General features: G+C 41.8%; 1 protein-coding gene across 1 annotated transcript in view; it reads left to right on the top strand.

Moving 5' to 3' along the window:
• Positions 1-27862, top strand: part of LOC138644803 (aldehyde oxidase-like) — a 145202-nt gene that overhangs the window by 35746 nt on the left and 81594 nt on the right. Inside the window, exons 6-12 of the mRNA XM_069733622.1 lie at positions 3285-3346; positions 4710-4823; positions 5610-5690; positions 18642-18783; positions 25924-26016; positions 26097-26248; positions 27131-27224. Of these exons, the coding sequence (XP_069589723.1) occupies positions 3285-3346; positions 4710-4823; positions 5610-5690; positions 18642-18783; positions 25924-26016; positions 26097-26248; positions 27131-27224 (738 nt within the window). The remainder of the gene's footprint in view (positions 1-3284; positions 3347-4709; positions 4824-5609; positions 5691-18641; positions 18784-25923; positions 26017-26096; positions 26249-27130; positions 27225-27862) is intronic.

Genomic DNA, 27862 nt, shown 5'->3' with positions numbered 1-27862 from the left:
CCTTCCACTTGACCAGGTACTGGAGTTTCCGTCTTGAAATACGAGAATCCAAAATCTTCTCCACCACATACTCCAACTCCCCCTCAACCAACACCGGGGCAGGAGGATCAACGGATGAAACCACAGGCGCCACGTATCTCCGCAACAACAACCTATGGAATACATTATGGATGGCAAAAGAAGCTGGAAGGGTCAAACGAAACGACACAGGATTGAGAACCTCAGAAATCTTATACGGACCAATGAAACGAGGCTTAAACTTAGGAGAGGAAACCTTCATAGGAACATAACGAGACGACAACCAAACCAAATCCCCAACACGAAGTCGGGGACCCACACAGCGCCGGCGGTTAGCGAAACGTTGAGCCTTCTCCTGGGACAATGTCAAATTGTCCACCACATGAGTCCAAATCTGCTGCAACGCTCCCTCTGCGTCCCAGAGCTTCCAGCAAGCAAGACAAAAATCAAAATAGCAAGCTGGACAGAAAAACAGCAAACAAGAGAAAAACAAGCAGGAACTTAGCTTCTGCTGGGAAGACAGGTCACAAGAACGATCCAGGAGTGAACAAGACCAATACTGGAACATTGACAGGTGACATGGAGCAATGATCTAAGTGGAGTTAAATAGAGCAGCCAGCTAACGAATTAACCTCGTCACCTGTGGAAGGAAACTCAGAAGCCGCAGCCCCACTCACAACCACCAAAGGAAGCCCATGGACAGAGCCAGCCGAAGTACCATTCACGACCACAGGAGGGAGCTTGACAACAGAATTAACAACAGTTGAGAGAACATACAATCACGTGGCCCCAGCCTATGACTGATCCTCGTTTGTTGTACGGACTACTAAACAGAAGTGGGGGAGGGAAGGGGAGGCTTGTTCATCGGATAAACCCCTGTTTATATCTCATGTTCATGCTCAGCTGGTTGGACTACACACGTCAAGCCAGACCTGGCTTGTGCTATCACTTTTGGTGCAAGCATAACTCTGTGGTATAGGACAAGCTCAGATGTAGACAGAAGATAACTACTCCTCTTAGTTGACTAATTACACAAGTCCAGCCAGTTACGTGAAAAGTTAATTATAAATCAGAACAAGAAATTCTACTTATATTACTCGCTTATAGAGCTCCATTAACTCCACAGCACTTTGCAGGCATCATTATCACTGTCCACATTGGGACACACAATCTACATTCCCTATCATCATGTCTTTAGAGTGTGGGAGGAAACCCACGCAAAGACCAGGAGAATATACAAACTCCTTGCAGATGTTGACCTTGGTGGGATTTGCACCTTGGACCCCAGCGCTCCTCTGCTAACCACTGAGCCAGCGTGCTGCCCTATGCTCTACATCAGTATAAAATGCAAGAGACATCCCGAGACTATTTTTTTACAATGTAATGTTGCTGATTACATTGTTCTTTCAAGACGTCGATTAGGTTAGGCTATGAATTGAACTAGATGGACTTAAAGTCTTCCTTCAACCTTAATAACTATAACTAAATGAGAAAGGAATCTTGGTTTACATATTAGCAGATAAGTAACTCCTTCTAATTAAAGGAATCCATCAGTAGGTTTTTTCCTCCCAATCTGAGAGCAGCATAATGTTTACAGTTAATCCAGTGATGTGTGACTTACTGAGCTGCTTACTGTAGTTTTGATAAAATCCCTGGAGATACTACTAAAAGACTAGTAAACTTGCTGCCATGTAGTCATGAGCTCTGTGTAACCCCGCCCCCTCCACTAATTGGCAGGTTTATGACTCTACACAGTGTACACATTGTAAAGCTGCCAATCACAGGTGTGGGCGGGGTTATACAAAGCGCAACATTTAGAGAAAGGGTACATCTGCAGCAGAGAAAACGGATTTTATGAAAACGTGGGGACTCTGCCCCTATATCGTGCTGATCTCAGATTTCATAGCAAAAACTGACATGTCTCTGTGATTTTTGCACTGGCACGTGGTCTGTTGGAGAACACGGACATGTGAATAGCACCATAAATTATAATCAGTACATGTATCCATGGAAAAAATGGATAAAAGACATACTGGAAACATGGCTGTCTAAATGAGGCCTTTTTGAAATCTCTTCCCCGTCCCTACTGTTACCGATACCGTGGCATTGTGCCCAGGGAAGCGCAGGCCTGCTCTAAGATCTGCCTGGTATAGAATTAGCTGTTATGTCACACTGGGTGCTGCCTCTACAAAATATCTGTTAGATAACAATCAGCTGCTTGTAAAGACAAGAATGCTGGCACACATTGATCCCTTAAGGGGCAAACATACTTTTTTTAACCCCTAGTTTGAAAGCTATCCGCTATTCACATTATAAGGGATAATTTTCCGTTTTTTGGGGGGTCCAAGCGCAGTGGCTTCCAGTCATCCTGAGATCCATCCAGCGTCCCAGCTGAATGGAGAGGTAGTTGAACATGTGCACAACCACTTCATTCATTCTCAATGGTGCACCCTCATTCTCAGAATTGTTGGGGCTACAGGATCAGACACCCTGTAATCAGAAAGTCATCCCTTATTTTGTGTATACGAGATAACCTTCACACTTGAGAACACACCTTTTTTTCCTCCTTCCTGTCGACATTCCCGTGTTAGAACTTTTTTTTTGCGGCATGAGTTGTAGTTTTGAATGATGCATACATTTTACCTTACAATGTAACAGAAAATGGGAAAAAATGACAATCACTTATGATCCGAAATGAGTTGCATATTTTGCACTTGTGTGATGTTCTTTTTCCGTGGAATTCTGAATAAAGAATTTATTACTGGATTGTGGGAGCTGGATTTCCTTTGCTCTTCTTAATATAGCCAACATCTATCTCATGTTGAGACAGTTCTGTTCTTGAGCCCCATACACACATGGGAATTCTAGCAATGACATACAGTTATGCCATATTTTGTTAAAGGGTTAAAATCACCCACCGCCGTCAGACTAAAAAGTGAATATACATCTCTCATGTATGGTCACCGTACCTGGTGCCCTCCATCTGCTTCCCGCTGCCGCCACCTCTCAGAATGGTGTTCCATTTGTCCTGATTCTAAGATTGTGCTCAACCTGGGGATTGCAGCGGTCACTCTAAACCACACCTCCATTGCTTTTCCTGTCCTGTGAGGAGATGGTTAAGGTCGTGAAATGTTGTCATCTTAGAACTAGGAGAAAATGGAGGGCACCAGGTACGATGATTTTACACAAGACATTTGTAGCTATCTTTCAGTCAAAGGGGTGAAGGTGAATTTTATCTTTTGTTTACTCATGTGTTTTGTTATTAGGTAATCTGTGCCGCTGTACTGGATATCGACCAATAGTTGATGGATGCAGAACTTTCTGTAATGTAAGTAAACAATTGAACAGAACCTACATAAAGGAGTTTGTGCACCCCTCATAGAGCTTTCTCTTACTTATGTGTCCAAACATTGGCACGTCTCTGGCCTATGTGATACCTTACATAAAGATCAGAGACCCAGTTAAATACACCTCCACATAATAAAGAATACAAGTATTTACTAAAGCAGACATGTTCGTCATGGGCATACATAGAAATCATGGGGCCCCATAGCAGAAATTCTAATTGCCCCACCTCCCCCTCACCCAACAACAAAAAATAATTAATATTCAGCGGGGTCACAGAAGAGCAAATCTCATAACTTTCCAGCCTTTACAAAGTAATTGTCCTCCTAATGAAGTTCTAGATTCCCCATTCATTGCACCCAAAATAGCCACACAAACTCTGTATGATACCCCCACAGTGAATTTCTCCGCAGTACCATCCACACGCACAGTGTGATGACCCTATTGTACCCCACCTCAACTCCTCCTGCTAAGTATGGTGACCCCAACAGAGTTTGATCCCCCAACTGTGACCCCAACACAGCCCTCTATCCCTCCCATCTTTCTACGATGACGTCCTCTTCTTGTCTTCTTGCTGCGGCTCCAGGGCAGGCGTACTTTATCTGAACTGTTGAGGGCAGAGCAAAGTACTGCAGTGCGCAGGTGACGGGAAAGGTCAGAGAGGCCCAGCGCCTGCGCACTGCAGTATTTTGCTCTACCCTCAACAGGTCAGACAAAGTACACCTGTGCCGGAGCCGCGGCAGGAAGACAAGAAGAGGACGTCATCGTAAGAAGATGGGAGGCCCTGGACCGGACCGCGACACCCATCGGAGCAGGACCGCCCCCGGGTGAGTATAATATAACCTTTTTTTTTCATCTTTCAGGATACATCAGGGGCTTATCTACAACATTACAGAATGCTGTAGATAAGCCCCTGGCGCCGGTGACCGCAGCTCATATACGATTTTGGGGGTGACAAATTCCCTTTAAGTTAATAAAGATAATATTCTTAGAATACTTGTCTTTTTGAACATTAAAGTATTTTACATTGGTTTTTCTAGCTAACAAAATACTTTATTGGTTTTACAAATCGTTTGGTAGTTACAAACATGAAAGTCACAAGCCCAAAATACATGAAACTCTTCAGGGTGTATGGCTATACAGTGACATACATTGGAGCATCTGTTGGAATGATACATCAGGGAAGGCTCTCACATTACATGAACAGAGCCTAATCAAATATAAAAACAGGGGTAAAAAATTGTCGGTATTCTTAGTAAAACCCCACCACATGCCTCAGAAGTTATCAAAATGTTATTACAATATCTATTTTCCATTTTATAAGTTACATGATCTTGTTTTTAAAGAGAGAAGATTGCTGTCAGCTGAAAGAGAATGGAGCTTGTTATGTCAATGGCGACACAAACAAGAGTAATGGAGTCAATGGCCTCAATGAAGATCATGATTCAGGTTCAGGAGATGTAAGTTTTGTTCATTATTTAAACACCTTATAATAATAATAAATTTTTATTTCTATAGCACCAACATATTCTGCAGCACTTTTTAGAGGGGACTTATGCAATAAAGATATTACAGAAAAATACATAAAATCAGAACAGATACAAAAAGGAGCGAGGACTCTGCTCACATGGTACAATTGATGAAAAAATATGTGAGACAAGAAAGGAGAATGGTAAAACCTTCACAATATAATGAAGTTTCCATTGATGTTTTAATTATCTTTATTTTGAGTCATTATTCCTTGTAACTTAGAAGTATATTTTAATTCCTGTACTTCAGTTAAGAAGGTTTAGAGCAGGGTTGGGGAATCTTTGTTCTGCCAAGGGCCATTTTGATATTTATACCATCCTTTGGGGGCCGTAGAAACCCTGCCCACAAAGTACATCCTGACTCTGGCACTGGTGTCAGGATGTAATCTTCCATTGCATGCCCTTCAGTGTTCAGTAGTCAACACTGCATGTGTGCTATCTCAGAGCAAGAAGAAATTAATGAGCTGGTTCTAATCAAAATACAGCTCCCTGCCCAAGAATGCGGTCCCTGAGAATCTGCTCAGGGGCGTGATAAAAGGTCAACGAGGATCTTAAATGGCCCTGGAGCCTGAGTTTCCCCACCCCTCGTTTAGAGCCACCATAGACAGTGAGAAGTAGCAATGGAACAGGTTGTTCTTGTTCTTGATGAGTAGAGAACTTCTTCTGGAAATCTGGGACTCGGCCATAATTTGTATTTGTGTACTTTTTTTCTTAAAGGTTTGCACAGGATTGTTTAAAGAAGACAACTTCCTGCCTTTTGACCCAAGCCAAGAACTGATCTTTCCACCTGAACTAATAGTAAGAAGTATTCCTACTATTCACAGTGACTTCTGTAGTTTACACTTGTCCATGTACCCATACTGAGGAAAAAAGTAAAGGACCTCACCACATGTGCAATATTGTGATTAATGTTATAAGTTCTGTGTGATGTCATAGTGATTATTTCATCATGCATAGTCTATTGTCTGGTTCCTTCATATCCGCTTGTTTTCCACAATATCCTGTTTGTCTATTGCCAAATCTTTACTGGCATCCATCTTGAAATGTGATAATCCTCTCTTAATATCGTCTATGTCCTTAGGGCCCGATTCATTATTGCTTTTGTTCTTTTCTACGTGTTGGTGTTTTTCATCTGTTTGTCGTTTGCGTCTAATTCTTCTTTTAATTTACACTTTTCTTAAAAGCCTGTTTTATTACTGCCCCCCTCTGTTTGTTTTAAATTATTGCCATTGTGGGACTTTTTTTGTTTCCAAGTATTTTTCCCTGATTCATGAATTGTAACTTTTTAAAAAGAACCCCCTGAAATGATTTTATACAGGCCCGTTATTTTGTCAATATTTTTGGAGCCACAAAAAGTCGCAGAACAGCGTAAAGAAGAAAATCACATGAATTTTTTATTTTGCTACAAATGCTTGAACCGCATGTGCCATTTTGATGAATTTGGCACCAAAAACATCAGTGAATACCAGAAGGCTGAAACAGAAAAGTGACTTTAAAAAAATGCTACATACATGCTAGCCACCTTAGGGAGAGACCCAAGTTGGGCTAAATGTAGCGGGACGAAAGAGACCGAAAAGCCCTCTACTTAAAGGAAATACATAGTGGATGCTTTCCTGAAACGGAAAGTACTTGCAAGCAGCATAATACAAAGAATAGCAGGTTTACCCAGAATCCTTTGCAGTAGGCGGAGCTATGCAAATCATCTCTTTCCACCCCTGTCTAATCCACAGCGCTTGGAACCGCCAAGCGTGCAATGCTGCGGATTAGTTTCTAAATTTACACAGCCAACCAATTCCTACCTGTGGACACGTGTTTCGGGCTTTAGGCCCTCATCAGCACAGGGCTGGAATTGGTTGGCTGTATGGAGTGGGGCTCGGTGAGCAAGCGATACATACATGCTAGCCACCTTAGGGAGAGACCCAAGTTGGGCTAAATGTAGCGGGACGAAAGAGACCGAAAAGCCCTCTACTTAAAGGAAATACATAGTGGATGCTTTCCTGAAACGGAAAGTACTTGCAAGCAGCATAATACAAAGAATAGCAGGTTTACCCAGAATCCGTGGCTAGCATGTATGTATCGCTTGCTCACCGAGCCCCACTCCATACAGCCAACCAATTCCAGCCCTGTGCTGATGAGGGCCTAAAGCCCGAAACACGTGTCCACAGGTAGGAATTGGTTGGCTGTGTAAATTTAGAAACTAATCCGCAGCATTGCACGCTTGGCGGTTCCAAGCGCTGTGGATTAGACAGGGGTGGAAAGAGATGATTTGCATAGCTCCGCCTACTGCAAAGGATTCTGGGTAAACCTGCTATTCTTTGTATTATGCTGCTTGCAAGTACTTTCCGTTTCAGGAAAGCATCCACTATTTAAAAAAATGGCAAATGAATCAGACCCGTGGTTTGTTTATGTAGACATATTCTTAGAACAGATATCCATGAAGGTGTTTAAAAAAATAAGTTCAAAATACAATCAAAACTTATTATTCAGCATCCTGTAGGTATTACATAGAAAAAAATTGCACATTTTGATACTCCTATATCCTTATTTAATGGTGACTTTTGCATTTGTGCCTTATTCCTTATTTAAATGGTGCTTTTTTAAGTTTACTTTACTTGTCTTTGTCTGCTTTTTTTATTGTTCAGCATTGTGGTTAGGATTTTGTTTATTCAGATGTTTTAGCCTAATACATTATTTGTGGCTTTTAGAAAGGTTGCTAATTTTTTGTGCAGTTGTACTTCAGTACTCCATTGGAGATCAAAATTTGTGTAATTTTTCTGTAGTTGATAACTAAAGTGCAATATTTAAAATGATCATGTGGCTTTAAAACATAAAAGGTTTGAAAGAAGCTAAAAGACTAAAATATGAGCGTCTTTGATTTTTTGCAAAATTCATCAGCCCACATACACAATTCTGAAGAATCTAGCAACACAGATTACAAGATAAAAAACACAAATGATGAGTTGCGGCTTTAGTTTTTTATTGCATGCTGACTATTATACCCAACATCCCCCAGTTTTCCCTAAATCACTGTTGTGTCACCTTTCCAGACCTTAAAGGAAATCTATCATCAGGTTTTTGCTACCCCATGTGAGAGGAGCGTAAGGTAGAGGGAGAGATCTTGGTTCCAGTGATGTATCTTTGCTGGTTGCTGTAGTTTTGATACAATCTGTTTTATCTGCTGCAGATCTACCAGTTTTCTGAATGCTGAGCTTTGTATTACCCCATCACTGATTGAAAGCTTTCTGTATACTGTGCATAGGCAGAAAGCTTCCAATCTGTCGTGGGGACGGAGTTATACAGAGCTCATGAATATGGAGGACTACATGGAAGCAAGTTTACTAGTCTTTTAGTAATATCTCCTGTTGATAAAGTAAGACATTTTCCTGTCCTTTAATTATGGGATGTCAGTAATCACATGAATCTTTCATTCACTTGAATGATGGCACCCCAATGTGACTAAGTCAGGCTGGCAGCCCTTCATTACCTGGTGCTGCCGTAATATCCAAAAAGTTTGTGAAAAGAGCCTCATCATGCAATATTTCTGCCCTTACAAGAACTTTGATCATGTATGTTAACTACTAAGTGCATTTTTTTACATAAATTAATACATTGAGCAGTATTATGTCTCCACAAACAACCCCTTTAATAGATTATTCCCAAAATGACAATTTTTTTTTTTACAAAGCACATGCATGACTATTTGTAATATACAAGGCTAGTGTAAAGTTAATTTCTTGTACCTTTTTGTCTTTTTTCAACCTTTTATCCCCCTCGATACACCTTTCTTGACAGAACTGAATCAGCCGTTCTACTCGTTCCTTCTAAAACTATATTTGCCAGTGGCACACTGCTTCTCCTCAATGCTTCAGGCCCCTCTCTCTGCTATTACACGTGCTTCTTGTTAGGGATAGATAAGGCTCAATATATAATTCGATGATAGAGGTAGAGAGAAAAAAAAAAGAACAAGTGAAAGAAATAATGAGCGACGAGCTAGAATGAGAGAGAGAGAGACAGAACAAAAGAACAAAAAAAGAAATTCACGTTATAAAAAAGAGAGGGTTTTGGGTCATTGTCCTGTTGGAAGACCCATGACCTCTGAGGGAGACCCAGCTTTCTCACACTGGGCCCTACATTATGCTGCAAAATTTGTTGGTAGTCTTCAGACTTCATAATGCCATGCACACGGTCAAGCAGTCCAGTGCCAGAGGCAGCAAAGCAACCCCAAACATCAGGGAACCTCCGCCATGTTTGACTGTAGGGACAGTGTTCTTTTCTTTGAATGCCTCTTTTTTTTCTCCTGTAAACTCTATGTTGATGCCTTTGCCCAAAAAGCTCTACTTTTGTCTCATCTGACCAGAGAACATTCTTCCAAAATGTTTTATGCTTTTTCAGGTAAGTTTTGGCAAACTCCAGCCTGGCTTTTTTATGTCTCGGGGTAAGAAGTGGGTCTCCCACCATACAGTCCCTTTTCATTCAGACGCCGACGGATAGTACGGGTTGACACTGTTGTACCCTCGGACTGCAGGGCAGCTTGAACTTGTTTGGATGTTAGTCGAGGTTCTTTATCCAACATCCGCACAATCTTGCGTTGAAATCTCTTGTCAATTTTTCTTTTCCGTCCACATCTAGGGAGGTTAGCCTCAGTGCCATGGGCTTTAAACTTCTTGATGACACTGTGCACGGTAGACACAGGAACATTCAGGTCTTTGGAGATGGACTTGTAGCCTTGAGATTGCTCATGCTTCCTCACAATTTGGTTTCTCAAGTCCTCAGACAGTTCTTTGGTCTTCTTTATTTTCTCCATGCTCAATGTGGTACACACAAGGACACAGGACAGAGGTTGAGTCAACTTTAATCCATGTCAACTGGCTGCAAGTGTGATTTAGTTATTGCCAACACCTATTAGGTGCCACAGGTAAGTTACAGGTCCTGTTAATTACACAAATTAGAGAAGCATCACATGATTTTTCGAACAGTGCCAATACATTTGTCCACCCCCTTTTTTATGTTTGGTGTGGAATTATATCCAATTTGGCTTCAGGACAATTATTTTTGTGTTTTTTGATTTAAGACAAATTAAATGAAGATAATAATACCAAATAATTTGTGTTTGCAATCATTTTCAGGAAAAAAATGAGAATTATCTGACAGAATTGCAGGGGTGTCAATACTTTTGGCCATGACTGTATACACATTTCTCTCCTACTTACAATCTGGCCTTGGATGTTCTAGTAGTATACAGGAAGAAAAGACAGGAGCATGGCCAAGTTTTATTGATAGGAATGAGGTGACCATTGATACTTTTGAATGCAGTGATTAATCCTGCTATATTACATTACTATTTGCAAGCAACACATTTTTTGATGGCTTATTTAGATTTTCCCAGTATTATCACGTTCTCTTCTACATGCACAGCTCAAAGAGCTGTGTTACAACCTGACAGTCAGTGCGATCAGGATATAGAGGGAGGGAGGATGTCTAGGGCCAGTGCTGTTAGACACTGTAATTAGGTCTATCTGTTTTTCATGAAGTAGATGGGGTGGGGGCGGGGGGTGTCATTAGTTCTCTCTCCAGTGGAATCTTCAAGAGTATGATCATGCTCATTCATCCAGAGCTGAGCATTGCAGAGAGGAGCTGATCACTGAGGATAAAGTGAGAGTATATGGGGCTGTTTTATTAGACAGGGTCAATAGATGAATTTGTTGTTCATGAATTAGGCAAAAACTTAGTTTCATTTGTAGATGATAAATACCTACAAGAAATGCCAATGGTGACCTTTAACCCTCCAGTGAGTTATCAACAAAACACCAACAAAACTACTGAGTACTGGAAGAAATAGAAATGGAAATATAATCTTCATTGGAAAAAAAAAACAGATTAAAACTGGCCAAAGGGTTAGAATGTGCAACTGGAGATAAGACAAGAATCTGCATTATAAAAAAAGAGAAGGACCTCATACATGTAGAAATCATCTGTGCAAAAATGCAATAATGAAGACCAAAGAAAAACCAATGCAGTACCAATGTGAACCAATAGGATATCAATCAGTCATATAGTAAGGGAAGTGACAAAGGAGAATAACAAAAGACAAAACTGTGATGGAATAAATCAAAATACTGAAAAGGAAGCGCGAGAGGGATGCAAGCTAAATATGGCGGCTGTAAAATACTGTAGCTAGCATGGACAAATCCAAACGGTAATATCCCCAGCCCAGTGAGCAGATAGAAGATATGAGGTCTGCCTCTATCTGACCTGCTAAGCTTCGTGCTAACCTTACTATTTGACTCATTTATACACTATTCATTGACTTTGGTACTGCCGTGTTTTTTCTTTGGTCTTTGTTTTTGCACTTCTGCACAGATAATTTATGCATTTTTGATGCACTCCTCCTTTTTATGTGGAGATTCTTGTCTTGTGTTATCTCCACTTATACAATCTTGATCTTTAGCAAGTTTAATGTATTCTACTGTATTTTTTTCTCTGTTTTTAAATTTTTCAGCACTCAGTAGTTTTATTGCTGTTTTGCATCTTCAGCTGGTATCAGTTGGGTCCTCAGAGCATGCTCCCTCCTGCTGGTATAGCATAGCTGAGCTGTGCTACCACCCAGCTGTCATATCAATGAGAATGCCATGCGAGTGTCTGGGGTCTCATATTAGACAGGGTTATTGGGTGCATCTGCACATGCTCAAACGACAGCATCAGAACTACTGGAGGACTGATCCAGTGTCAACAGAGGGTAAAGAAAGCTCTGAGGGAGCATCAATAGCGAGTCGATAACTGCAAGTCAGTGAAGATTAAAAAATAGTTTGTATTAGGCCTCGTTTTTACATGTCATTGGCCTCACATATAATATCACGCTAGATGAATGCAAGGGAATTCAAACATTTGTTTGTAGATTTACTGCTCCTGTATATTTAATGTTCATTTACAGACTATAAATAAGAGTATATGGTTCTAATTAAGAAACAGAAACGTGGCATAAAAATACAACACTTGTGAGAAAAGAGTGAACATTAAGGCTATGTTCACACGTTCCTGATTTCCCTCCTTTTTTTCAGGACTAAAAACCGCAGCTCTTGGCAGAAAACGCAGGTCCTTTTTTTTATGCGTTTTTGGTGCGTTTTTTGATGCGTTTTTTGATGCGTTTTTTAGTGCGTTTTTTAATACAGTTTTCTATGCAGAGTCTGTGTGTTTTCTAGGAAGTTTTTAGGGTTAAAATGGCTGAAAATACCCTACCCCTAACCCTACCCCTAACCCTACCCCTAACCCTAACCCTACCCCTATTCTAACCTTAGTGGAAAAAATAAATCTTTATTTTTTTATTGTCCCTACCTATGAGGGTGACAAAAGGGGGGGTGTTGTGAATTCTGTGGCAGAGCTCTCTCCTGTGGTCACAAGTGGTACTTCGGCTGATTCTCTCTATGAGCTTCCGTTGGTGGAGGAGAGTGGTACTGCGGCTTCTGAGTTTCCTTCCTCAGGTGATGTGGGGAAGTCGTTAGGTGCTGCTCTATTTAACTCCACCTAGTGCTTTGATCCTGGCCTCCAGTCAATGTTCTAGTATAGGACTTGCTTCCTCCTGGATCGTTCCTGTGGCCTGCTGCTCTGCATAGCTAAGTTCCGCTTTTGTTATTTTGTTTGCTGTTTTTTTCTGTCCAGCTTGCTTATTTGGTTTTTCTTGCTTGCTGGTAGCTCTGGGACGCAGAGGGTGTACCTCCGTGCCGTTAGTCGGTACGGAGGGTCTTTTTGCCCCTTTGCGTGGTTGTTTGTAGGGTTTTGTGTTGACCGCAAAGTTCCTATCCTCGCTCTGTTCAGAAAGTCGGGCCTCACTTTGCTAAATCTATTTCATCTCTGCGTTTGTCTTTTCATCTTAACTCACAGTCATTATATGTGGGGGCTGCCTTTTCCTTTGGGGTATTTCTCTGAGGCAAGGTAGGCTTATTTTCTATCTTCAGGCTAGCTAGTTTCTCAGGCTGTGCCGAGTTGCATAGGGAGCGTTAGGCGCAATCCACGGCTGCCTCTAGTGTGGTTGGAGAGGATTAGGGATTGCGGTCAGCAGAGTTCCCACGTCTCAGAGCTCGTTCTATGTTTTTGGGTTATTGTCAGGTCACTGTATGTGCTCTGACTTCTATGTCCATTGTGGTACTGAATTACCTTATCATAACAGTACTGGAGGCCCAAAGTACTAATGATTCTCAATAGAGGGAAAAAAGAAGTTCTGAGACCATTTTTTTTTTCTCTGCACTGTGTTTTGCCTTTTTTTTCCCCTAGACATTTGGGTGGTTCAGGACACAGGTGTAGCGATGGACATTAAAGGTCTGTCTTCATGTGTGGATCAGCTCACGGCAAGAGTACAAAATATTCAAGACTTTGTGGTTCAGAATTCTATGTTAGAACCAAGAATTCCTATTCCTGATTTGTTTTTTGGAGATAGAACTAAATTTCTGAGTTTCAAAAATAATTGTAAACTATTTCTGGCTTTGAAACCTCGCTCCTCTGGTGACCCAGTTCAACAAGTTAGGATCATTATTTCTTTTTTACGTGGCGACCCTCAGGACTGGGCATTTTCTCTTGCGCCAGGAGATCCTGCATTAAGTAATATTGATGCGTTTTTCCTGGCGCTCGGATTGCTGTACGATGAACCTAATTCAGTGGATCAGGCAGAGAAAAATTTGCTGGCTCTGTGTCAGGGTCAGGATGAGATAGAGGTATATTGTCAGAAATTTAGAAAGTGGTCCATACTCACTCAATGGAATGAAGGTGCGCTCGCAGCTATTTTCAGAAAGGGTATCTCTGAAGCCCTTAAGGATGTCATGATGGGATTTCCTATGCCTGCTGGTCTGAATGAGTCTATGTCTTTGGCCATTCAGATCGGTCGACGCTTGCGTGAGCGTAAATCTGTGCACCATTTGGCGGTATTATCTGAGCATAAACCTGAGCCTATGCAGTGCGATAGGACTTTGACCAGAGTTGAACGGCAAGAACACAGACGTCAGAATGGGCTGTGTTTCTACTGTGGTGATTCCACTCATGCTATCTCTGATTGTCCTAAGCGGTTCGCTAGGTCTGCCACCATTGGTACGGTACAGTCAAAATTTCTTTTGTCCGTTACCTTGATCTGCTCTTTGTCATCTTATTCTGTCATGGCATTTGTGGATTCAGGCGCTGCCCTGAATTTGATGGACTTGGAGTATGCTAGGCGTTGTGGGTTTTTCTTGGAGCCCTTGCAGTGTCCTATTCCATTGAGAGGAATTGATGCTACGCCTTTGGCCAAGAATAAGCCTCAGTACTGGACCGAGCTGACCATGTGCATGGCTCCTGCACATCAGGAGGTTATTCGCTTTCTGGTGTTGCATAATCTGCATGATGTGGTCGTGTTGGGGTTGCCATGGCTACAAGTCCATAATCCAGTGTTAGATTGGAAATCCATGTCTGTGTCCAGCTGGGGTTGTCAGGGGGTACATGGTGATGTCCCATTTCTGTCTATTTCGTCATCCACCCCTTCTGAGGTTCCAGGGTTCTTGTCTGATTACCGGGATGTATTTGATGAGCCCAAGTCCGATACCCTACCTCCGCATAGGGATTGTGATTGTGCTATCGATTTGATTCCTGGTAGTAAATTCCCAAAAGGTCGACTGTTTAATTTATCTGTGCCTGAGCACGCCGCTATGCGGAGTTACATGAAGGAGTCCTTGGAGAAGGGGCATATTCGCCCGTCATCGTCGCCATTAGGTGCGGGGTTCTTTTTTGTGGCCAAGAAGGATGGTTCGCTGAGACCTTGTACAGATTACCGCCTTCTAAATAAGATCACGGTTAAATTTCAGTACCCCTTGCCGCTGTTATCTGATTTGCTTGCTCGGATTAAGGGGGCTAGTTGGTTCACCAAGATAGATCTTCGTGGTGCGTATAATCTTGTGCGTATTAAGCGAGGCGATGAATGGAAAACTGCATTTAATACGCCCGAGGGCCATTTTGAGTACCTAGTGATGCCATTCGGACTTGCCAATGCTCCATCAGTGTTTCAGTCCTTTATGCATGACATCTTCCGAGAGTACCTGGATAAATTCCTGATTGTATACTTGGATGATATTTTGATCTTCTCGGATGATTGGGAGTCACATGTGAAGCAGGTCAGAACGGTTTTTCAGGTCCTGCGTGCTAATTCTTTGTTTGTGAAGGGATCAAAGTGTCTCTTTGGTGTTCAGAAGGTTTCATTTTTGGGGTTCATTTTTTCCCCTTCTACTATCGAGATGGACCCTGTTAAGGTCCAAGCCATCCAAGATTGGACTCAGCCGACATCTCTGAAAAGTCTGCAAAAGTTCCTGGGCTTTGCTAATTTTTATCGTCGCTTCATCTGCAATTTTTCTAGTATTGCTAAACCATTGACCGATTTGACCAAGAAAGGTGCTGATGTGGTCAATTGGTCTTCTGCTGCTGTGGAAGCTTTTCAAGAGTTGAAGCGTCGTTTTTCTTCTGCCCCTGTGTTGTGTCAACCAGATGTTTCGCTTCCATTCCAGGTCGAGGTTGATGCTTCTGAGATTGGAGCAGGGGCTGTTTTGTCGCAGAGAAGTTCTGATTGCTCGGTGATGAAACCATGCGCCCTCTTTTCCAGGAAGTTTTCGCCTGCTGAGCGAAATTATGATGTTGGCAATCGAGAGTTGCTGGCCATGAAGTGGGCATTCGAGGAGTGGCGTCATTGGCTTGAAGGAGCTAAGCATCGCGTGGTGGTCTTGACTGATCATAAGAACTTGACTTATCTCGAGTCTGCCAAGCGGTTGAATCCTAGACAGGCTCGTTGGTCGCTGTTTTTTGCCCGTTTTAACTTTGTGGTTTCGTACCTTCCGGGCTCTAAATATGTGAAGGCGGATGCCCTGTCTAGGAGTTTTGTGCCCGACTCTCCGGGTTTATCTGAGCCGGCGGGTATTCTCAAAGAGGGAGTAATTGTGTCTGCCATCTCCCCTGATTTGCGGCGGGTGCTGCAAAAATTTCAGGCTAATAAACCTGATCGTTGCCCAGCGGAGAAACTGTTTGTCCCTGATAGATAATCAAATAAAGTTATCTCTGAGGTTCATTGTTCGGTGTTGGCTGGTCATCCTGGAATCTTTGGTACCAGAGAGTTAGTGGCTAGATCCTTTTGGTGGCCATCTCTGTCGCGGGATGTGCATTCTTTTGTGCAGTCCTGTGGGATTTGTGCTCGGGCTAAGCCCTGCTGTTCTCGTGCCAGTGGGTTGCTTTTGCCCTTGCCGGTCCCGAAGAGGCCTTGGACACATATCTCTATGGATTTTATTTCAGATCTTCCCGTCTCTCAAAAAATGTCAGTCATTTGGGTGGTTTGTGATCGCTTCTCTAAGATGGTCCATTTGGTGCCCTTGTCTAAATTACCTTCCTCCTCTGATTTGGTGCCATTGTTCTTCCAGCATGTGGTTCGTTTACATGGCATTCCAGAGAATATCGTTTCTGACAGAGGTTCCCAGTTTGTTTCGAGGTTTTGGCGAGCCTTTTGTGGTAAGATGGGCATTGACTTGTCTTTTTCCTCGGCTTTCCATCCTCAGACTAATGGCCAGACCGAACGAACCAATCAGACCTGGGAAACATATCTGAGATGCTTTGTTTCTGCTGATCAGGATGACTGGGTGTCCTTTTTGCCTTTGGCTGAGTTCGCCCTTAACAATCGGGCCAGCTCGGCTACTTTGGTTTCGCCGTTTTTCTGCAACTCTGGGTTCCATCCTCGTTTCTCTTCAGGGCAGGTTCAGTCTTCGGACTGTCCTGGTGTGGATACTGTGGTGGACAGGTTGCAGCAGATTTGGACTCATGTGGTGGACAATTTGACCTTGTCCCAGGAGAAGGCTCAACGTTTCGCTAATCGCAGACGCTGTGTGGGTCCCAGACTTCGTGTTGGGGATTTGGTTTGGTTGTCTTCTCGTCATATTCCTATGAAGGTTTCCTCTCCTAAGTTTAAACCTCGTTTCATTGGTCCGTATAGGATTTCTGAGGTTCTTAATCCTGTGTCTTTTCGTTTGACCCTTCCAGATTCTTTTTCCATCCATAACGTATTCCATAGGTCATTGTTGCGGAGATACGTGGCACCTATGGTTCCATCTGTTGATCCTCCTGCCCCGGTTTTGGTGGAGGGGGTGTTATATTGCGGAGAAGATTTTGGATTCTCGTGTTTCAAGACGGAAACTCCAGTATCTGGTTAAGTGGAAGGGTTATGCTCAGGAAGATAATTCCTGGGTCTTTGCCTCTGATGTCCATGCTCCCGATCTTGTTCGTGCCTTTCATATGGCTCATCCTGGTCGTCCTGGGGGCTCTGGTGAGGGTTCGGTGACCCCTCCTCAAGGGGGGGTACTGTTGTGAATTCTGTGGCAGAGCTCTCTCCTGTGGTCACAAGTGGTACTTCGGCTGATTCTCTCTATGAGCTTCCGTTGGTGGAGGAGAGTGGTACTGCGGCTTCTGAGTTTCCTTCCTCAGGTGATGTGGGGAAGTCGTTAGGTGCTGCTCTATTTAACTCCACCTAGTGCTTTGATCCTGGCCTCCAGTCAATGTTCTAGTATAGGACTTGCTTCCTCCTGGATCGTTCCTGTGGCCTGCTGCTCTGCATAGCTAAGTTCCGCTTTTGTTATTTTGTTTGCTATTTTTTTCTGTCCAGCTTGCTTATTTGGTTTTTCTTGCTTGCTGGTAGCTCTGGGACGCAGAGGGTGTACCTCCGTGCCGTTAGTCGGTACGGAGGGTCTTTTTGCCCCCTTTGCGTGGTTGTTTGTAGGGTTTTGTGTTGACCGCAAAGTTACCTTTCCTATCCTCGCTCTGTTCAGAAAGTCGGGCCTCACTTTGCTAAATCTATTTCATCTCTACGTTTGTCTTTTCATCTTAACTCACAGTCATATGTGGGGGCTGCCTTTTCCTTTGGGGTATTTCTCTGAGGCAAGGTAGGCTTATTTTCTATCTTCAGGCTAGCTAGTTTCTCAGGCTGTGCCGAGTTGCATAGGGAGCGTTAGGCGCAATCCACGGCTGACTCTAGTGTGGTTGGAGAGGATTAGGGATTGCGGTCAGCAGAGTTCCCACGTCTCAGAGCTCGTTCTATGTTTTTGGGTTATTGTCAGGTCACTGTATGTGCTCTGATTTCTATGTCCATTGTGGTACTGAATTACCTTATCATAACAGGGGGGGGGGTCATTTACTATTTTTTTTATTTTGATCACTGAGATAGATTATATCTCAGTGATCAAAATGCACTTTGGAACGAATCTGCCGGCTTTTGGAAGATGGCGGCGCCCAGGGAGAAGACGGACGGACGGACACCGGGAGGCCGGGTAAGTATAAGGGGGGGAGATGAGGGCACGGGGGGGGGCGTCGGAGCACAGGGGGGTGGCATCGGAGCATGGGGGGGTGGGATTGGGGCACGGGGGGGCAGCCACACTGCAGCGGATCTGCACCACAAACCGCAGAAAACCCGCAGATATTTTTTTCATCTGCGGGTTTTACTGCGGGTTTGACCTCACAATGGAGGTCTATGGGTGCAGAACCGCTGCAGTTGCGCAAAAAGAAGTGACATGGTACTTCTTTTTTACCGCAGCTATTCAGCGCGTCTTTTTTCGGGATTTTCCACAATGTGGGCACAGCAGTTCCTGTTTTCCATAGGCATGGAAAACAGCTGCGGACCCGCAGCGGGAAAATCGCGGCGATTCCGCATTAAAAAAAGGATGGTGTGAACATGGCCTAAAATATATATGTATTATGTTTTCTAATCTGCAGTTAATGGACAATGAGATCAAGAAGGAGCTGATATTCCGAGGAGAACGCATAACCTGGTATTCACCGGCCAGTCTCCGGGAGTTACTGCATTTAAAAGTACAATATCCAAAAGCTCCACTTGTCGTGGGGAATACAACAGTAGGTAGGAAGAAAGCATAAAAAAGTGAAAACAGCTGAATATTTAATGGTTACGGAAATGCAAAAGCACTTAAATGTATCATCATATTATATGTCTACAGAAACTGTCATTGCCCTCGGAAAATACACTCCTCAGCATAGAAATTGCAACACCAAGAAGGAAAAGTTGTGGAGTTATAGAAACAGCAGGATCAATAGACATGTCACTGATATGCAAATGATGAAAACAATGGAAATAATTTTTTCAAAACATATTGACTTATCCAGTATGGAGTATAAGTACCATCTGCAGAAATCTCCGCACTTACATGCCTTGGCATGATATCAATTAGGTTATTAATGATTGAGAAATATTCTACCATGCAAATTGCACTTGGGCAACAGATCATCAAGATCCGCTGCTGGCAGCTCCATTTACAACTGCTGATAAATGACATCCCAGGTGTGCTTGATGAAAGACAAGTCCAAAGAAGCCTGCAGGCAATGGTAGAATGTTTAGACCATGCATACTGCTCACAGTAGCACGTGCAATTTGTGGCATTGTTGTGTTAATAATCTTTCTGTATATAGCACCAACGAATGGGACTCTTTGGAGAAATGACCGTACCACTGGCTCCACCTTCAAATTAATGTTATGCCAATGTGTTAGTGTACCTGGAATAAAGGCAAGACAGGTCCAACTACCTACTTTATGCCAATCCACTTTATGATCCTGGCAGTAGGACCGGAGTGACATTCCCTCGGGAAGGCATCTCCAGAACAATTTCTGGCTCTCACTGCATCCAAGTCAAAAGTGGGGCTCATCGCTGATGGGATTAGACCTCCATTTATTGGCATCATTCTTTGCACCATAATGGCCTTTAATGGTGGTATGAGATCAAAGGAACACCTGAAGCTGGATATCTGGCTCGTAGGCTAATGCCTTTCAAATGCATTCTGACAATTTGTGTAGACACTGTTGCCTTAGGCTTGATTTCATACCATTCCACTTGCAGTACAGAATGGATCTATCAAGGAACCAGTGGTACAGCCAATTCTACATAATGTTCCAGGAACTGTTTTTCAACACGACATTGCAAAGCTGCATGCAGCTTTTGCTACTGTGACGGGCCTGCATAGACTACATGTGCTACTATGGTCTGCATCATCTCCGGACTTGTCTCCTTTGAGCACATCTGGGATGTAATTGAACAACAATTTGAAAAGTAGCTGCCAGCAGTGGATATTGATGATTTGCAAGCCTAAGTGCTTTTATCATGGTAGAACATTGCTCAGACAGCCATTCATATCCTCGTTCATAGCAACCAAGGTGTGTATGTGCATTTATAATTGCATGTGGAGCTCATACTCTTTCCTAAATAAATCAAGATATTTTATTTCAATGTTTTCATTATTTGCATACCAATAACATGTCTATCGATTCTGTGACTTTCAGAACTCAATAACTTTTCCTTCTTGATATTGAAATGTCAATGTTGAGGAGTGTATAAAAGCAAAATCCTTTTGTATTGTATGTGAAAAATAGAAATATAATCTTTAGTCACAACTGATATTAAAATTGATTGCCAACCAGAACAGGGAGTGAAGCCATATTGGTTGTCAACTGTGATTTAACTTGTCAGCAACTGATGATAAAATCATCAATTTTAGATTGATCATGCTAACAAACTGATAGTTGGTTTCTGGTTCTGAGGTAAATTTTAATTTATTAACATATGCAGATTTTTGGAGTTTTCCTTACTTGGTAAGTAAATAAAAATATGCATCATTTTTTGTATTTAAGTTAGGGTTTCAACCGGGCACGTTTCTTCTTGTGGAGACTGTCAAGTCAACATGAGGAGACTTATAGGCCATGCAATGTAATAAATATGTAAATAGCCTCTTCAGAGAGGAAGAGGATTTGAACTCTAGCATCATCTATTGGATATAGTAATCCTAAAAGTCAATATCGACCCTTTTAACAAGCCTTGTGATATTACTTAGGATAAGAAGCCAAGCCAGAATCTCCATTTATAGACACGTGTTTCTGGGTGTTAGCCCCTCGTCAGTGCAAAGCAGGAAATCTAATTTGGCTTGGTGAGAAGCCTCTGACTAGGTGTGTATGAGGAACGGTTCTCCTTTTAGAGAGTGCCAAGTTGATGTAAGTAGAATTATAGGCCATTCAATAGGCCATTCAATAGGCCATATATGTAAATAGCCTCTTCAGAGAGGAAGAGAACGTGAACTCTAGTGCCACCTATTGGATGTATCAATCCTAAAAGTAATTATCGACCATTTAACAAGCCACATGATTTAGGATAACAAACCAAACCAGAAACTCCATTTGCAGACATGTGTTTTTTTGTTTTTTCCCCCTCCTTAGTGCAAAATAGAAGATCTAATTTGGCTAAGTGAGAGGCCACTGACTGGGTTTAGTGCCAGTTGTGGAGAGTGCCAAGTTGATGTATGAGATCTATAGGACATGCAATGCTTCTGTGGGACTTTAAATATGCAAATAGGTTTTTCAGAGACAAAGAGTACTTGAACTATAGCGCCACCTATTTTAGGAGTGCTACATAGGAGGCATTACAGTTACAGTCCTCTTACTCTCTGAAGAGGCTATTTGCATTTAATATGCAAAGTCCGGAACTTTCTCCTGGAGTAGACTAAAGATATAATTTTACTGATTTGACAAAAAGTATCCAACCTCTATCATAATGCATAATGTTCTAATAGGATGTCATAGACATTGTAGTCACTCGTAATATCATGGTCGCTTATTTATTTTATTTCTTTTTATGTAATTTTAAAGAAAGGTAACCTAATAATCTATTATATGATCTTCACCTGAGAAAACTTGTCATTCGGTCCGTTTTGCTAAGCGACTGCAACTTCCAATTTAACAATACAGTTGTGGCCAAAAGTATTGACACCCCTGCAATTCTGTCTGATAATACTCAGGTTCTTCCTGAAAATGATTGCAATCACAAATTCTTTGGTATTATTATCTTCATTTAATTTGTCTTACATGAAAAAACACAAAAGAGAATGAAGCAAAAAGCAAAACATTGATCATTTCACACAAAACTCCAAAAATGGGCCAGACAAAAGTATTGGCACTCTCAGCCTAATACTTGGTTGCACAACCTATAGCCAAAATAACTGCGACCAACCGCTTCCGGTAACCATCAATGAGTTTCTTACAATGCTCTGCTGGAATTTTAGACCATTCTTCCTTGGTAAACTGCTCCAGGTCCCTGATATTTGAAGGGTGCCTTCTCCAAACTGCCATTTTTAGATCTCTCCACAGGTCTTCTATGGGATTCAGGTCTGGACTCATTGCTGGCCACCTTAGAAGTCTCCAGTGCTTTCTCTCAAACCATTTCCTAGTGCTTTTTGAAGTGTGTTTTGGGTCATTATCCTGCTGGAAGACCCATGACCTCTGAGGGAGACCCAGCTTTCTCACACTGGGCCCTACATTATGCTGCGAAATTTGTTGGTAGTCTTCAGACTTCATAATGCCATGCACACGGTCAAGCAGTCTAGTGCCAGAGGCAGCAAAGCAACCCCAAAACATCAGGGAACCTCCGCCAGGTTTGACTGTAGGGACCGTGTTCTTTTCTTTGCCTCTTTTTTCTCCTGTAAACTCTATGTTGATGCCTTTGCCCAAAAAGCTCTACTTTTGTCTCATCTGACCAGAGAACATTCTTCCAAAACGTTTTAGGCTATTTCAGGTAAGTTTTGGCAAACTCCAGCCTGGCTTCTTTATGTCTCGGGGTAAGAAGTGGGGTCTTCCTGGGTCTCCTACCATACAGTCCCTTTTCATTCAGACGCCGACGGGAGGTTAGCCACGGTGCCATGGGCTTTAAACTTCTTGATGACACTGCGCACGGTAGACACAGGAACATTCAGGTCTTTGGAGATGGACTTGTAGCCTTGAGATTGCTCATGCTTCCTCACAATTTGGTTTCCCAAGTCTTTAGACAGTTCTTTGGTCTTCTTTATTTTCTCCATGCTCAATGTGGTACACACAAGGACACAGGACAGAGGTTGAGTCAACTTTAATCCATGTCAACTGGCTGCAAGTGTGATTTAGTTATTGCCAACACCTGTTAGGTGCCACAGGTAAGTTACAGGTGCTGTTAATTACACAAATTAGAGAAGCATCACTTGATTTTTCGAATAGTGCCAATACATTTGTCCACCCCATTTTTTATGTTTGTTGTGGAATTATATCCAATTTGGCTTTAGGACAATTCTTTTTGTTTTTTTTTCATTTAAGACAAATTAAATGGAGATAATAATACCAAAGAATTTCAGGAAGAAACTGACTATTATCTGACAGAATTGCAAGGGTGTCAATACTTTTGGCCACAACTGTATGCTGCAGGAAAATTATAGCGAATATGACGAGTATTTGTATGAAGGTCTTTTATGCTGGGTCATAGAAAATTACCTCTGTTTTCTGGGGAATAAATGTGGGTGATATCTATCTGGTTACTTTATTCTGACTCTGTAATTGTTCTGCCAAGATATACAAATCATCGCAGACATAACCTTTTATACCAGTCCAGAATTGTTGGGCTCCATTTGACCTTTGTTGGTACAGGATGTTAATATTCACTAGATTTGTGTCCAATGTCCAAGTCTGTTTATTTATGTGAATCCTTTGATTTACCTCCAGTTATTTTATTTTCCTTTGGTTTAATCCTCTTGGTTTTGTGATTGAAACAACTTTTCATCCTTAAAAGCAAAGAAGTTATTAGCTATGTAGTGTCCTTACGAATAGTAGTCAATTAGTTAAAAAAAAAGTGCTAATCTTAGTTATTCTTGCATACAGGCAAGTGTACAGAACCATTCAGAGTCCCTAAAGGCCTTTACTTAGGAAGAAACTGTTTTGGTCACAGCAAGGCCATAGAAATAATTTAGCAGAAAAAACTACTTATTAAAGAGAATGTACAGTTATGTCCATATATATTTGGACAGAGACAACATTTTTCTAATGTTGGTTATAGACATTACCACAGTAAATTTTAAACAAAACAATTCAGATGCAGTTGAATTTCAGACTTTCAGCTTTCATTTGAGGGTATCCACATTAAAATTGGATGAAGGGTTTAGGAGTTTCAGCTCCTTAACATGTGCCACCCTGTTTTTAAAGTGACCAAAAATAATTGGACAGATTCAATAATTTTAAATAAAATGTTCATTTTTAGTACTTGGTTGAAAACCCTTTGTTGGCAATGACTGCCTGAAGTCTTGAACTCATGGACATCACCAAACTCTGTTTCCTCCCTTTTGAAGCTCTGCCAGGCCTTCACTGCGGTGGTTTTCAGTTGCTGTTTGTTTGTGGGCCTTTCTGTGTGAAGTTTAGTCTTTAACAAGTGAAATGCTGCTCAAATTGGGTTGAGATAAGGTGACTAACTTGGCCATTCAAGAATATTCCACTTCTTTGCTTTAATAAACTCCTGGGTTGCTTTGGCTTTATGTTTTGGGTCATTGTCCATCTGTAGTATGAAACGACGACCAATCAGTTTTGCTGCATTTGGCTGGATCTGAGCACACAGTATGTCTCTGAATACCTCAGAATTCATTCGGCTGCTTCTGTCCTGTGTCACATCATCAATAAACACTAGTGACCCAGTGCCACTGGCAGCCATGCATGCCCAAGCCATCACACTGCGTTCGCCGTGTTTTACAGATGATGTGGTTTGCTTTGGATCATGAGCTGTACCACGCCTTCGCCATACTTTTCTCTTTCCATCATTCTGGTAGAGGTTGATCTTGGTTTCATCTGTACAAAGAATGTTCTTCCAGAACTGTGCTGGCTTTTTTAGATTTTTTTTTAGCAAAGTCCAGTCTAGCCTTTTTATTCTTGATGCTTATGAGTGGCTTGCACCGTGCAGTGAACCCTCTGTATTTACTTTCATGCAGTCTTCTCTTTATGGTAGATTTGGATATTGATACGCCGACCTCCTGGAGAGTGTTGTTCACTTGGTTGGCTGTTGTGAAGGGGTTTCTCTTCACCATGGAGATTATTCTGCCATCATCCACCACTGTTGTCTTCCGTGGGCGCCCAGGTCTTTTTGCATTGATGAGTTCACCAGTGCTTTCTTTCTTTCTCAGGATGTACCAAACTGTAGATTTTGCCACTCCTAATATTGTAGCAATTTCTCGGATGGGTTTTTTCTGTTTTCGCAGCTTAAGGATGGCTTGTTTCACCTGCATGGAGAGCTCCTTTGACCACATGTTTACTTCACAGCAAAATCTTCCAAATGCAAACACCACACCTCAAATCAACTCCAGGCCTTTTATTTGCTTAATTGAGAATGACAGAACTAAGGGATTGGCCAAACCTGCCCATGAAATAGCCTTGGAGTCAATTGTCCAATTACTTTTGGTCCCTTTAAAAACAGTGTGGCACATGTTAAGGAGCTGAAACTCCTAAACCCTTCATCCAATTTTAATGTGGATACCCTCAAAGAACAGCTGAAAGTCTGAACTTCAACTGCATCTGAATTCTTTTGTTTAAAATTCATTGTGGTAATGTCTATAACCAAAATTAGAAAAATGTTGTCTCTGTCCAAATATTTATGGACCTAACTGTATCAGTAGATTTTTGCTATGAAATCTAAGAGTAGCATGAAATAGGCACAGAGAGCCTGATTCCAGAGATGTATGACTTACTGGAAGGCTTGGTGCAGTTTTGATAGAATCCTTGCTTTCTCTCCTGTAGATCTAGCAGTGCTCAGAATGCTGAGCTGTATATAACTCCGTCCACATCACTGATTAGCAGCTTCCTGTGTACACTGTATATTGTCAGCTGCCAATCAGTGATCGGGACTGGATTACACAGATTAGCTGGACTGCCTGGCACCAGACACATAGTCCTACAGGTATAACACTGATTTTATTGAAACTACAGCAAGCTGCTGAGTTAGTGATACATCACTGGATCGGGTCCTCTGCCCCTACATTATGCTGCTCTCAGATTACATAGCAAAAGCCTGCTGACCGATTCCCTTTTAATAATGCAGCGATATTCCAATAACAGATATTACGAGGGTTTGCTAAATTCAGAGAAAAAGCATTTTAGGTGCCATAGAGATATGTATGCCAAGTGTGACTGAGAATATATTTTCTTACATTTTTTATGTTTAATTAGGCCCAGAAATGAAGTTTAGAGGAGTATTTCATCCAGTAATTATCTTCCCTGCAAGAATTGTGGAGCTCCACCTTGTGAGCGAGAGTGACACGGGTAAGGTCATACTCTGTATTATAGATGCAGTATTTTTTCCGTGCGTTTTTGTTAATCATCTCATTTTATTTTCTTTATAGGAATAACAGTGGGAGCAGCCTGCAGTCTGACAGTCCTGAAAGACACGTTAAATAATGCAGTTTCACGCCTGCCAGAGGAGAAGACCAAACTTTACCGAGCCCTCTTACAGCAGCTCCAAACTCTGGGAGGTGCCCAGATTAGGAACACCGCTGTGAGTGGACAGAGTCAGATGTTCCACATTATATGATACAGCAGGGACATTGTTAAGACTAAGAACATGATTCAGAAAAAAAAACAAAAAACCCTAAAAATGATTTTTTATTAACAATAATTATAAACTAGAATAGTATAAAGACACACAAAAATGATGCACTAAAGGGAAACAATGGGAAAAATGTTGAGAGGTAGGTAAGGAGAAATTATGCCTATATTGCCCTGATAGTCCCTATCCCTAGTGCCTTTATACACTTGCTTTGGCAAAACTGATGTGTATTTGGTCCTGCCAATAAAGCTTCTTTGAATCTTGAATCTAGACCCTATAGGTTGATGTCCTACCTATTAGCGGAGGTTGGCACATGGCGGCGCAGATACATCATTTGCATGATTTTTAAGCCACTTTTCCTTTTTCTCTTGTGGCATTCATTGATGGTTTTTTTGCACAAAATTCTTCCAAATGACGCACATTTTTTCTTGAATTTTTCACAAGATCAAAAATTCTCTTCTTTTTTTGCAAATTGACCTGTTTTGCAACATTTTACCACAAAGACGTACATTTGGTAAAATGGGGAAAAAAAAGCTTCAAAATACCCGGAAGACATTAAATGACTTGGTGGGCTGATGGGACTGGAGTAAAGTTGCAACAAATGCTTTCAAATTTTTAAAAAAGTTGTGTTTGATAAATCGGTCAAAAACATTTGGAAAGAGCACAATGGTGTAAAAATCAGAAAAATGAACAAAACCCCAAAAGACATTGCCAGAATTGTTTGATGAATTTATGGCTAATCAAAAAGTCACCAATTAAGAGGTATTTACACCAAAATACTGGCAAAATGATATAATGAATTGAGCTCTAAATCTCTACTATTTCTTGCAGTCTTTGGGAGGAAACATCATTAGCCGGGCCACAACATCGGATCTAAATCCAGTTCTGGCTGCAGGAGGCTGCGTACTAAACCTAGCATCCAAAGGTACATCAGCACATGAAAGTCTATGGGGCTCTGATTAAATTCTTGTAGTATGTTGTCATTATGGCATACCTGCCAGCTCTGACATGAGTGTATTAGTTATTGCTTTTATAACCTTTATTAATCACAACACTTAAATATACATGATGAAATGTGCTTAAAAAAGTGGAGAATTATATCTAAAAATGTACCAGAAAAGATAAAAAGAGATGGGAGTAATAAATCTAGGATCAGTGGTTAGCAGCCTTATGTAATTATACAACGGAAGACATTGATATCACAATTATATCAAATTAACATTTACCCATTGTAGTAGCAGCACGGAAGCATTGGGTTGACCGGTGCTCCCATGCTGCTACTACAATGGGTAAATGTTAATTTGATATTATTGCGATATTGCATTCATGCATCTTGCATCAGTCCCCCCCTCCAGCGGTTCTTTTTCACCGCTGTCATTGTGCATTGTGCAAACACATGCATGGTATACCTTATTAGCAACTTACCACCGAACCGCTCTCTGCTGCTTCTCAGTGGGGGATTGCAACTGTCTGAGTCCCATAGTGGATTAATGATAAAGCAGTCAGCGACTGTTTGTGTGGCTTGTTTACCCTTGTCCTTTAACATTTGGGTCTGCACTGGTC

This window comes from Ranitomeya imitator, chromosome 7 (assembly GCF_032444005.1).
Source record: "Ranitomeya imitator isolate aRanImi1 chromosome 7, aRanImi1.pri, whole genome shotgun sequence".
Taxonomy (NCBI): domain Eukaryota; kingdom Metazoa; phylum Chordata; class Amphibia; order Anura; family Dendrobatidae; genus Ranitomeya; species Ranitomeya imitator.
This window is presented reverse-complemented; position numbering and strand designations above follow the sequence as displayed.